This window comes from Eretmochelys imbricata, chromosome 3, assembly GCF_965152235.1.
Source record: "Eretmochelys imbricata isolate rEreImb1 chromosome 3, rEreImb1.hap1, whole genome shotgun sequence".
NCBI classification, from domain to species: domain Eukaryota; kingdom Metazoa; phylum Chordata; order Testudines; family Cheloniidae; genus Eretmochelys; species Eretmochelys imbricata.
Window position 1 is genome coordinate 150737750 of NC_135574.1, and position 12650 is coordinate 150750399.

General features: G+C 48.2%; 1 protein-coding gene across 1 annotated transcript in view; it reads left to right on the forward strand.

Annotated features, from left to right (window-relative positions):
• The window catches only part of DNAH8 (dynein axonemal heavy chain 8), a 591778-nt gene that overhangs the window by 372567 nt on the left and 206561 nt on the right, over positions 1-12650 (forward strand). The window contains exons 47-48 of the mRNA XM_077812184.1: positions 5238-5372; positions 5987-6148. Coding sequence (XP_077668310.1) covers positions 5238-5372; positions 5987-6148 — 297 coding nt within the window. The remainder of the gene's footprint in view (positions 1-5237; positions 5373-5986; positions 6149-12650) is intronic.

The window sequence follows — 12650 nt, forward strand, 5'->3', positions numbered from 1 at the left end:
CACAGCACAATGCCTGCTGCCCTCAATTCTGTTTCAGAGTGGGACTGGGACACTGATCTATGGGAGACGCATTCCTCATAATGTGGGATGCACCACTTCTTTATGCCTCTCCCCCTTCCCCTCCTATTCTGAATACTTTGCAAGATACAGGAGGGCCAAGCTCATGTCATGCTTATAGCTCCAACATGGCCATGACAATTCTGGTATACTTACCTCCTCCACATGATGGTATACCAACTGATCTCTCTTTCTCAGGATGCATCTTCCATCCCAATCCACAGATGCTCCATCTCAAAGCCTGGCTCATCTGTGGTTCTAGGATTCAGAAATAACCTGTTCAGACACAGTCAAACAGATATTTTTGAATAGTAGGTGTGAAATGACTAGACACACTTACAAATGGACTAGATTTCAATGCTGGTGCGCCCCCTACCAAGTCGATGCAGCACATGTTCTGCTACCACTTATTCTGGGCTATATATGCTACACCTTAAACAATCAGGGTTATCTATCAGCTCCATTTGTGTACACTTGATAGTAATAACTACTTTTCACTGCCACATAGACAGTCATTCTGTCTTCACACATCTGCTCAAAAAACGCTTTCCAAAGGGTCTCCAAAATCTTTATCCGCACGTACGAGACCCAAACCCTGCCTGGGACCTCATCCTCATCCTACTTCCTCCGACTAGACCCCTGTTCGACCAACGGCAACCTGTTCTTACATGCATCTATAACGAAAATGGCCTTCCTTGTTGCCATCACTTCTGCCCGACGAGTTGGTGAAATTGCGATCCTTATGGCATATCCACTATACATACCCTTCTACAAGGATAAAGTTACACTATGCCCACACCTTTCCATCTCAACCAAACAATACACCTTCCTTGATTCTTCCCAAAGCCTCACAGTAACCAGCAAGAGGCAGCTCTACACACCCTGAATGTGAGACAAGCATTAGCGTTTTACCTGGACAGGACTAAACCTTTCTGAAAATCATCGCAGTTATTCCTCTCCACTGTCACACCCCCATGTCCCCCCCAATCAGAGGGTTCCCTGGGAAGGCAGATCAGCACTGTATGTTGCTAATGCTGTTGTAGGCATTGCAAAGTATTCTGGGAAGGGTGAAAGGTGTGCATGGGGAGTGGAAGATTCTTTTGCAGGCTGCAAGAGGCCAAAGGGTGAAGGAGAAAGAGAGCAGAGAACAGGTTAACTCAACACTTCAGCTAGCTCGGTCCAAAGATAAGACGCTGGCTCCAGCTCAAGGCCACAGCACACAACTGACACTCGGTGGCCTGCCAAGAAAGACGGGACAGACCTGGATTCCAACTCAGACCAGCCGCAAAAAAAGAAGATTGAACTGCATAAACCTGCAGCAGCTGCAAAACCGAGTGAGACAGTGAAGGCCAACGAGGGGGAAAACAACTGATGTAGCATCCCTGAAGCCAGAATGTTTGGGGAAAACCAAAGAAGCCATGAAAGGCCAGCTCAGACCAGTACAAAGAGCACGGGGGGGCAGAAGTCCCAGACCAAGATGCCCGCAAAGAACCCTAAGGTTTAAAACCCTCCCTTGAGCTAAAGCAAATTGGAGTTTGGCAGCGGACCCTGGATGACCTGTGCACACACAACAGAACTCCCGTGCACCCCTCCCCCTCTTCTTCTTCTGTTACATCCAGGCCTGGCCAGCCTCGGCTACTGTGGGTGTGAGTATGAAAGTGGGTTAGGGCTAGGGGCACTAACGCTTTCTTCCTTACTCTGAGTTATGTGGGGAGCACCCATCGCTCTCTGCTGTTATTTTATTATTTTCTTAATAAAGCTTCATAACTTAGACACTTGGTGTGTTCCATCATCTCCTCCCAAACAATCCTGCGGCTTCAGCCTGATCACCTGACGCCTCAGGCAGATTGGTAACAGAAATCTGTCACACCACCACCAAAAGATCTAGAAACACAGCCATACCTAAACAACACCTTTCAAAGTGGATTTGGCAGTGTATATATTTATCTTAAGAACTCCACAATAGACAACCTCCTACCACAGTCAGAGCACATTCCACACATTCATTATCCACCTTGATAGCATTTCTCAATAATGTCTCTATTGCTAAAATTTGCAAAGTGACCACATGGACATCAACAGACATTTTTTGCCCGTCACTAAGCTAGTACACATGATGCCACCATGGACACTCCTCATAGACTCTTAGATATTAAGGTCAGAAGGGACCATTAAGATCATCTAGTCCAACCTCCCGCACAACGCAGGGCACAGAATCTTACCCACCCACTCCTGTAATAAACCTCTCACCTATGTCTGAGCTATTGAAGTCCTCAAATCATGGTTTAAAAACTTAAAAGTGCAGAGAATCTTCCAACAAGTGACCCGTGCCCCATGCTAGAGGAAGGCGAAAAACCCCCGGGGCCTCTTCCAATCTGCCCTGGAGGAAAATTCCTTCCTGACCCCAAATATGGCAATCAGCTGAACCCTGAGCATGAGGGCAAGATTCACCAGCCAGATACCTGCCCCTACTTTTCCTACTGCTGGCAATGCCCTCGATCTGCTGGCAATGCCCCTACTTATACATCCAAAAATGCGATTGGCCTTCTTGGCAACAAGGGCACACTGTTGACTCATATCCAGCTTCTCGTCCACTGTAACCCCTAGGTCCTTTTCTGCAGAACTGCTGCCGAGCTATTCGGTCCCTAGTCTGTAGCGGTGCATTGGATTCTTCCGTCCTAAGTGCAGGACTCTGCACTTGTTCTTGTTGAACCTCATCAGAGTTCTTTTGGCCCAATCCTCCAATTTGTCTAGGTCCCTATGTATCCTATCCCTACCCTCCAGCATATCTACCTCTCCTCCCAGTTTAGTGTCATCTGCAAACTTGCTGAGGGTGCAATCCACACCATCCTCCAGATCATTTAGGAAGATATTGAACAAAACCGGCCCCAGGACCAACCCTTGGGGCACTCCACTTGATACCGGCTGCCAACTAGATATGGAGCCATTAATCACTACCCGTTGAGCCCGACAATCTAGCCAGCTTTCTATGCACCTTATAGTCCATTCATCCAGCCCATACTTCTTTAACTTGCTGGCAAGAATACTGTGGGAGATGGTGTCAAAAGCTTTGCTAAAGTCAAGGAACAACACGTCCACTGCTTTCCCTTCATCCACAGAACCAGTTATCTCATCATAGAAGGCAATTAGATTAGTCAGGCATGACTTGCCCTTGGTGAATCCATGCTGACTGTTCCTGATCACTTTCCTCTCCTCCAGTTCCTTCAAAATGGTTTCCTTGAGGACCTGCTCCATGATTTTTCCAGGGACTGAGGTGAGGCTGACTGGCCTGTAGTTCTCAGGATCATCCTTCTTCCCTTTTTTAAAGATGGGCACTACATTAGCCTTGGGCACTGTAGTTCCCTGGGTTCTCCTTCTTCCCTTTTTTAAAGATGGGCACTATATTTGACTTTTTCCAATCATAGAAACATAGAATATCAGGGTTGGAAGGGACCTCAGGAGGTCATCTAGTCCAACCCCCTGCTCAAAGCAGGACCAATCCCCAATTAAATCATCCCAGCCAGGGCTTTGTCAAGCCTGACCTTAAAAACTTCTAAGGAAGGAGATTCTACCACCTCCCTAGGTAACACATTCCAGTGTTTCACCACCCTCCTAATGAAAAAGATTTTCCTAATATCCAACCTAAATCTCCCGCATTGCAACTTGAGACCATTACTCCTTGTTCTGTCATCTGCTACCACTGAGAACAGTCTAGAGCCATCCTCTTTGGAACCCCCTTTCAGGTAGTTGAAAGCAGCTATCAAATCCCCCCTCATTCTTCTCTTCTGTAGACTAAACAATCCCAGTTCCCTCAGCCTCTCCTCATAAGTCATGTGTTCCAGTCCCCTAATCATTTTTGTTCCCCTCGCTGGACGCTTTCCAATTTATCCACATCCTTCTTGTAGTGTGGGGCCCAAAACTGGACACAGTACTCCAGATGAGGCCTCACCAGTGTCAAATAGAGGAGAACTATCGATCTGCTGGCAATGCCCCTACTTATATTGCCAGGAAAGAATTCTCTGTAGTAACTCGTATCCCACCCTATCCAACATCCCATCACAGGCCATTGTGCCTATTTACCATGAATAGTTGAAGATCAATTAATTGCCAAAAACATGTTATCCCATCATACCATCTCCTCCATAAACTTATCAAGTTTAATCTAGGACATGCTGTCCTATCATTGACAGTAAATGTCACTCCAAAGCCCCAGTCTTCCAATTAGGGGCACTGCTTTCTAGTCACCTACAAGTGGAGCACTCATAGGGGCATTACTCAAAGAAGAAGAGAAGGTTACTCACTCTGTGCAGTAACTGAGGTTCTTTGAGATGTGTCCCCCTATAGGTGCTCCACTACCCGCTCTCTTTCCATCTGCTTCATAGCCAAAAAAAGCATACTCTCTGTGGCAGAGAAGGAACTGGAGGCTATTGGACATACACTGCTATATATACGTCACATGCACTGCGCAAGAGAGGGGAGGTGTTCATGTGTTGTCCGATGTGCATGGCTGATGAAGATCTCCAATCCCAGATGCAGGGGGTACTGCCGCACCTACAACTGGAGCACCCAGAGGCGGACACATCTCGAAGAACCTCAGTTACTTCACAGGTTGAGTAACCTCATTTAATAGAACCAGACCCAGGAATGACCCTACAGGACCCCACTAGGCATACCCTTCCAATTTGACAGCAAACCACTGATAACTACTCTTTGAGTACAATACTCCCCTATACTAGACTTTGGGGAGAGATAAGTGCATCAGAGGGAGCAATCTGAAGTATAATCTCACTGGTGCTCCTCCTGAATGGCATGGTTCTGTCCTGCCCACTAGGCAGGGCTACAGTGTAAGTACCATAGCCTCGCCTTAGAGGTTATGAACACTGGTGAAATCATTGAAGCGGCACCAATTTACACCAGAAGAGAACTTTGCTGAGAAGGCCTAATTCTCTTTTTTTAATTATTTAAATGAAATCATTCTTCATTTACACTAATTTCGGTGAGAGTAGACTCATGCTATAGTCATTGTGCATTGATTGAGTCAGATAACACTAGTTTGACTAATTTTTTTAATAGGCCCAGGCCTGCATGGCTTAGCGCAAAACTGAGTATAGATCTATTGAGGAAATAAATCTGGAGACTTCCAATTGTTGGTATGTAAGCTATTTTTTCCCCCTTTTTAGGTTCATTATGACTTTGGGCTGAGGAATATCCTTTCCGTATTAAGGACTCTTGGAGCTCAAAAGAGGGCCAGACCAGATGACAGTGAATTGAGTACTGTTATGAGAGGACTAAGGGATATGAACCTCTCTAAACTGGTGAGAATCTGTCAGTTTAAGATTTCAGTAGTGTATGGGTGAATGTCCTGCCTTTTTTCACAGTTGACAGTTTTTTATATGGTTTTTTAAAAAATCTCAAACACTCCTAAACTTCATTTTTAAAATTCAGACTGGCAAGTAGCTCAATGAGCAGAATGTGCTTATCAAATTTGAAAACAATGCTTAAAATGCTTGAGATCATAAACAAAACACTACTGTGCTGTGCATGGGCAGTATGTTGTTTTCCTTACTAAATTAAGTGTGCACGGGGTGATGAACGTGGTATAAATGAACAGATTAACTTGAGTGCTCACTTAACTAGATTGCTCTTTATAGTCAGCCTGCTCAATGATGCATACTTGTGTACATGGGTACACATCTAAAATATACATAATTAGGCATACTCAAAAGTTGGTGTGCATCTGCTTAAATGATGTTCCTTCTTTTTTGGTAGCCTGAATTTAGGGGCATAATCAGCATGTTATTTTGAAATCAGCTACTAAATTGTTTAATGCTCATTATTGTAACATAATGATTCATTTTGACTTATGAGAAAAGAAAACTTTACTATGCCTAGTTGTGCTTTAAATTTTTTTCATTTTTTCATTTTTCAGGTAGATGAAGATGAGCCCTTATTTCTTAGTCTCATCAATGACCTCTTCCCTGGGCTACAGTTGGACAGTAGTACATATGCTGAACTACAGGCTGCAGTATCCAACCAGGTTGAAGAGACAGGATTGATTAATCATCCACCTTGGAATCTTAAGCTTATTCAGGTAGAGCATCTTATCTCTCAAAGCCTTCAGACAAGCTATAGATCGTAATAGATGCTCTTGAATTCTGTATGTGAATAATCTATTTTTGCACATCGCATTCTCCTCAGTTCATAATGAATGGGATATGCCTCTTCCTTGTGGAATTTGGAAGTAGTCCATAGTTCTTTCTGAGGGCTCTAGGATTAAATTGTGCCTTTCTGATTCTGAGCCTGTGGGTTCTCAATCTGTCAGGGAATAGGGATCTGTGTCTCAGAGGTGAGAAGGGTCATTGACCCATTTTCATTAACTGAACAGTTGAGCACAAGGAGTATATACTCACAACAGAGCCACAGAAGGGCTCCATTTCAATCTAGTTATACCATAATTGGTTTATACAGAGATAAGTAAGAAATCCTTTTCTGCAGCCCAGCATCTCCAGCACTTCTCAGATATATGGGTCTATTCCCCTCCTGTCTCCTGTTTCCAGGATCAGTTCAACACTGTAACACAGCCCCAGCTGATCACTCCCCCTTCTTTGGTTTATATCCAGATCTTCTGCCTCCACAACAACAATTCAGTGATATCATGGGCAGTGCATATCGTAGGCTGGGGGAGGCTAAGCTTCCCCAAACAGCCCTGCCCACACTCTGCCCTGAGGCCCCCTCCTGCTTGCTGCTTCCCCCTTGGCCCCAGCCCAGGCAGGCTGCTCCTCTTCCCGGAAACATGCTGAGGCTGGGGATGGGACAAAGGCAGATGGCTGGGAGCCGGGACTTGGGGTGGCTGGGGCTGCCCAGTGCTGGGGGGCCCCCAGGCACTGGGGCTGCACTGCCCGGCACTCTGAGGCTGGGGGCGCTGGAGCTGTGCTGCCTGGCTCTCAGGCTGCCCTGCACTGGGGCCGCAGATCCCACTCCTCTGGGGGCTGGGGCCACAGCAGCCGGTGCTCTGGGGGCTGGGGCTGAGGTGCCCAGTGCTCAGGGGGAGGGTGGGGGATGGGGGTGCTGGGGCTGCCCACCCTTTGCTCAGGGGAACTAGGGGTGCTGAGGCTGGGGCTGAGGTGCCTGGGTGCTCCAGTGCTTGGGGGGACTGGAGGTGTTGGAGCTGTGCCTGGTCTGTGCCTGTGGGGGCTGGGGCTGTGATGCCCTGTGCTTGGCTTGGGGGCTGGGTCCATGGCACCTGGCACTCGGGGGGGGGTTGGAGGTGCCTGGGCTGTCTGCCTTGTGCTCGGGGATGCTGGGGGCACTGGGGCCGTGGTGCCCGGGGCTCAGGGTGCTGGGGCTGCCAGCCAGGTGCTCGGGCCACCCAGCACTGGGACCTCAGTGTCCAGGGCTGGGGCCGCGGTGCCCTGTTCTCAGGGGGGCTGGGAGGGGCTGGGGCTGCAGTGCCCTGTGCTCGGGGGGCTGGGGCCATGGAGCACTGTGCTTGGGGGTGGGAGGGGGGCTGGAGGCGCTGGGGCTTCCCGCCCTGTGCTTGTGGGGCTGGGGGTGCTTGGGCAGGGCAGCCCGGGACTGGGGCGGCAGGGCCAGTAGCCGTGGGGAGCAGGGAGGGGAGCTGAAGGGGCGAGGAAGGAGGCAGAGGGGTGGCGGGGCCTCTGGCAGAAGCAGCGGGACCGGGGGATAGCCTCCGACAATGGCAGCTCACATGTTGCCCATGAGTGATAGTTTGCTTTGCTCCCAACTATTTCTATGCCAGCTTTGACTTTAATATATTTTTTTGAAGTAGTTGTGTGCAGCCATTAAATTTCCGTTTCTCCTCCTCCTCTCCTGGATCATATAAATAGCAGTCTGGTGGTATCAGCCACTCAGATGCATTACTTCAGGACCTCCGTACTGGACTCCTTGCCTCCCCCCGTCTCCCACCCTGGCATGGCATAGCTCTCCTGGAAACACCAGGCTAAATCAAAACAATGTTCCATGTGTGAGGCAGGAATTATGGGCTCTTCAGAGGGTGAATTATACTCTGCCTGATCACAGCCGGCCAACTTGCACAATGCCAGAGCAGGGTCTTAGAGTCGGATTTGTTGCCTTCCCACAAGGAGCCACAACTTCAGTGCAGAAAAACCTAATCAGGAAATACAGAGCATATCACAGAGACAATCCAAGGATGAGGAGGACACCATCTGGCCAGCTCAGGGGGTATGTCCCAGGGCAGAGGTGAGCTGGAAGAAAAATAACCTTAGGGGGCACCATGTCCACCCTCCCACCAAAGTGAGTACACAGCTCCCTGGGGGAAAAAGCAGGGTTCCTACAGAGCTCCCCTGCTTCCCAGTACAAATCTGGGGACTCAAGTAATGAGATTCCCATCCCCAGACAGGGAAGTGGGACCCTGAGGGGAGGACACAGTTGGAGATATATCCAGAAAGATCAAGACACTAAATAAAGAGAGATCCTATGCAGTCACAGCCAAGTGACAACTCCTGCAAAGTAGGTGAAAAAGTCCAAAAATCCCCAAAAAGAATTTAAAAAGTGTGGGGGGGACAAATCTAGATGGTATTTATCCTCTGACTCTGGAGCCATCTCCTCTACTGAGGAAGGAGTACTCTAAGATTCTAGCTCTGAGCAGGCCATAGAAAAAAGCTGCAAGGTTTTTTTTCTCCCTGATAAATTTGAGAATATGTACAGAAGGTTGTATCTGCCATTTAGGCACATGATGACAGGACTAAGGGTAAATACCTGCCTTCCAAATCTCTGCATGATATAGCCATCTTGCTGCACCCCGCCTTTGTTGGCATAATCAGTGAGGAATGAGAAACACCTAGTGGGATAAACACTTAGATACTATGAAATGTAAGAGCTCAAACAAGCCATCACAGAATAAACCAAAGGTCAATATTGTAGTGACATCTTTAGCAAAAGATACGATAATCCCATCCAAAGCGGGATTTTTTCCCAAAGAAATAACTGCCAAAAAAGTGAGAGCCACTCTGAGGCTTCCTCAGCCACCATTAGAGCATCCCTGGCCATTAGCTGCTTTGCGAGAACCACAGAATTCAAGCTGGATGACCTTAAATCAATGAAAGACAAGGGCCATCCTGACTTCTAGCCTACCCTGAAGAAAATATCCCTAGCAACAGCCTTTGTAGTAAATGCCTCAGTGGATGCAATGAGATTCTCAGTCAGGGCCACAACTTCCAGCTCAGAAGCCAGCAACCTCATTTGGCTACACCTCCAGACTGCAGACCCCCATGACACTCACATCCTGTGCTCATCCAAATTCAAAGGTGTCATGTTTTGGGGTGCAATTCAGACAAATGAGATGTTGTGTCACTGCTTGTCCCATAACCCTGAGTTCCTTAAAATGATCTGCTGCTGTAGTTCCTTGCCTGGACGCTCACAGCCAGCACACAAGCATACACTGAGGGTACGTCTTCACTACCTGCCAGCTTGGCAGGTAGTGATCGATTTATCAAGGATCGATTTATTGCGTCTCGTCTAGATGCGATAAATTGATCCCCGAATCGACGACTGTACTCCACCTCGGCAGGAGGAGTAAGCGGAGTCAACAGGGGAGCCGCCGCGATCGACTTACCTCCGTGAGGACGGCCAGGTAACTCGAATTAAGATACTTTGACTTCAGCTACGCGAATAGCGTAGCGGAAGTTGCGTATCTTAGTTCGAAACCCCTTCCCCGCCCCCAGTGTATCCCAGGCCTAAGTGTCTGTATGTTAAGCAAGCCTGGTTCAGCAAAGCTGACTCCAGCAGCCTGCTTGTTACACCACAACCAAAGTCTGGTCTCCACCAGCCTTTGTTACTGCTAGTCAATTGACCACATCACACCCCTAGTCCCAAATTTCCCCCAAATTGTCTGCCCTGAAATGTCCAGCCCTTTCCTGGAACTTTCAGAGGAGTAATAAGTTCTATTCATCCTTTTAAAGAAACAAAAGCAGTTTATCACTTTAAGTGGAGTTAATAATTACTTCAATTCAAATACAGCACTGCGTTGTTTTAGATCAAAGTTAAAAAAAAGTTTATTAACAAAAAGAGATGGGGCTTTAAGGGAGTACAAGGGATAAAGACAAAATGGTCACAAGCGAACAAAAGTAAAATACACTTTCTAGTGCCTAACACTTTACTCAACAAGCTGCAGCTTGGTTCTAGGTATATTTCTTACCAGTCTCTTTTTTCTTTCTAGCAATGTCTGACTTTCTCTTAGTCAGGTACTTACACAGAAGTATAATGTGCTGGTTTTCCTTGTCTTTCTAAGTGAAAGATCTTTGCCTTATCTGGTTTCTCACCTATATTCAGTTCCCAGAGACTTCATCCCTGTAGCTGAAGAATCCATCTTTCTCAGTTTTCAAGAACTCTGACCCCTTGTGTCTGTTCAGTGATGGATTCCAGGATGATTTCTTCTTCTTGTGTGTGCAATTCAGCACTTCTTCGAGTGCTGTCCCTGTGGGTGCTCCACTCCAGGTGACGGTGTGTCCTTGTGCCACTGATCGGAGATCTTCGGTAGCAGTGCCTGGTCGGGACGCACGCGCTCAGCTTCTGTCTCGCGGTCTCGTTAGGGTCTGCCTGAGCGCACGCATCCCGCACCCCCCTCAGTTCCTTCTCAACTGTCCTCAGCTGAAGACAGGACTCAGGGTAGTGCTGAACCTCTTCCCTGGTCACTGAAGGAAACAAGTACAAAGACATAGAAATAGTTAGTTAGAAACATCACAGTTATTTCCCTTCCTTTGAACAGTTACCTATTTGAAAAAAAACAAAAACAAAAAAACCCTTTTTTCCCCAAGTTTATCTCTCATTTAGACACACTCCCCTGGCATTCCTAGTGCAATAATACCAGGGTCTTCAGGATTTAAAAAATGTGCCTCCTGTCAAGAGTCTATACCACGGTCTGACAGACACTCACGCTGTGTGAAGTGCCTTGGCGAGACACACGTCCCTGCCAAGTGTGTCCATTGTACCAGCCTGAAAACCAGGGCTTGTCGTGACAGGGACCTGTTGCTGAAAATGCTCCTGATGGAGAAATCCCTACAGCCACCTGTGGAGATGGGCAATAACAAACCCTCTCCCTCATGCTCCCCGGCCAGGTCTAAACCAGTTGGGAGAGCAGCTTCACCCTCTCAAGCAAAGAGGCAGGAAGCCAAACTGTCTCCATCCAGAGACTTTCAAAAGGGTAAAGGATCTCCTGCGAGATCCTTACCCTCAGTGCTGACAGTGCTGAAGGCAGGCGCCTCTGACTGTCCCAGCACCTCAGCCACAGCTCCCGTGGAATGCAGTGTCAGGGACCCAAATTCCCATAGCAGGAAGGTCTCCTTGGCACCGGTCTCCTCAGCACTAAAAATAGACCCAGTGCTGACAAGAACGTCGGCACTGAGCCTGCCTACCATTCCAGCAGCTGGAGTGGACCTCCCGCAGGGTGCCTACAAACAGCCTGCGGCACTGGCGAAAGCAAAAACAGAAGTCAGTACGGGCTTCTGAGCACATATCACGCTCAGCAAGATCACAGCCCAGGGAGCAGCAGCAATTCTTAAATCAGGACATCTCAGTGGCCCCTGAGCCTGACTCTCCGTTCCTTGACACACCGTGCTCACTCTTTGACCAGCTGCTCTCCCTACCTGACCTGGCTACCTTCACTGACAGCAATCCCGATAGCAGCAGCAGGTGGAGTTCTCCCCATCTGCATCTCCTCCTCCACCGGAACCATTTACACCTCAGGTCATGGCTCACAAGCACCAGCTTCAGTTTCCCTACTTTGCTCCCCTGTGGGCAGGACCTCACTTCTCTTATCCCATGCTTTGTCCTCAGTGATACCCTTGGCTGGCTCCTGCTGCCACTCGTCCCCATGATTCTTCCACCAGACCACAAGCTTTTTCTGCGCCCCTATCTCCAGCTCCGTCTACTTCTAGAGCGCCTGCACCCCCCCCCCAGAAGAGGTGGTCTATGAACCATACCCTGGTTCACCAACTCCTAACTCTCCATTAGCTCCAGATGGAGCCCTCATACCTCATGCCACAGAAAGTGGACAACTTTAAGCAATTCCAGGAACTTTTCAAGAGGGAGGCACTCAACCAGGACATCCCTTTAGATGAGGTCCAGGAGACATAGCACAGACTCCTCAAAATCCTCCAACCCTCTGCGCCCTCAAAGATCGCACTCCCCATAAATGAAGCATTCCTAGAACCAGCTGACACCCTCTGGCAGACCCCAGCCTCTATCCCACCAACTTGCAAAAGGCTGAAAGTAAATATTATGTTCCTGCTAAGGATGTAGACTTCTTATTTTCCCATCCACAACCGAATTCTCTTGTAGTGGATGCAGCGACACACAGGACGAAACAGCTGCACTACCGGCCCATGCCGCAAGACAAGGACCTCAAACGCCTTGACCTCTTGGGCTGCAAGGTCTATACCTCTTCCACTTCGCAATTCAGAATTGCAAACTATTCCGCCCTACTTGCAAGCTACAACTTCGACAATTACAATAAGCTTTTTGATTTTATCTCCCATATCCCAGAGGACAGGAGAGCAGACTTTAAGTCCACCCTTGTCGAGGGCCAGTTGGTCTCCAGTATGGCCCTACAAACA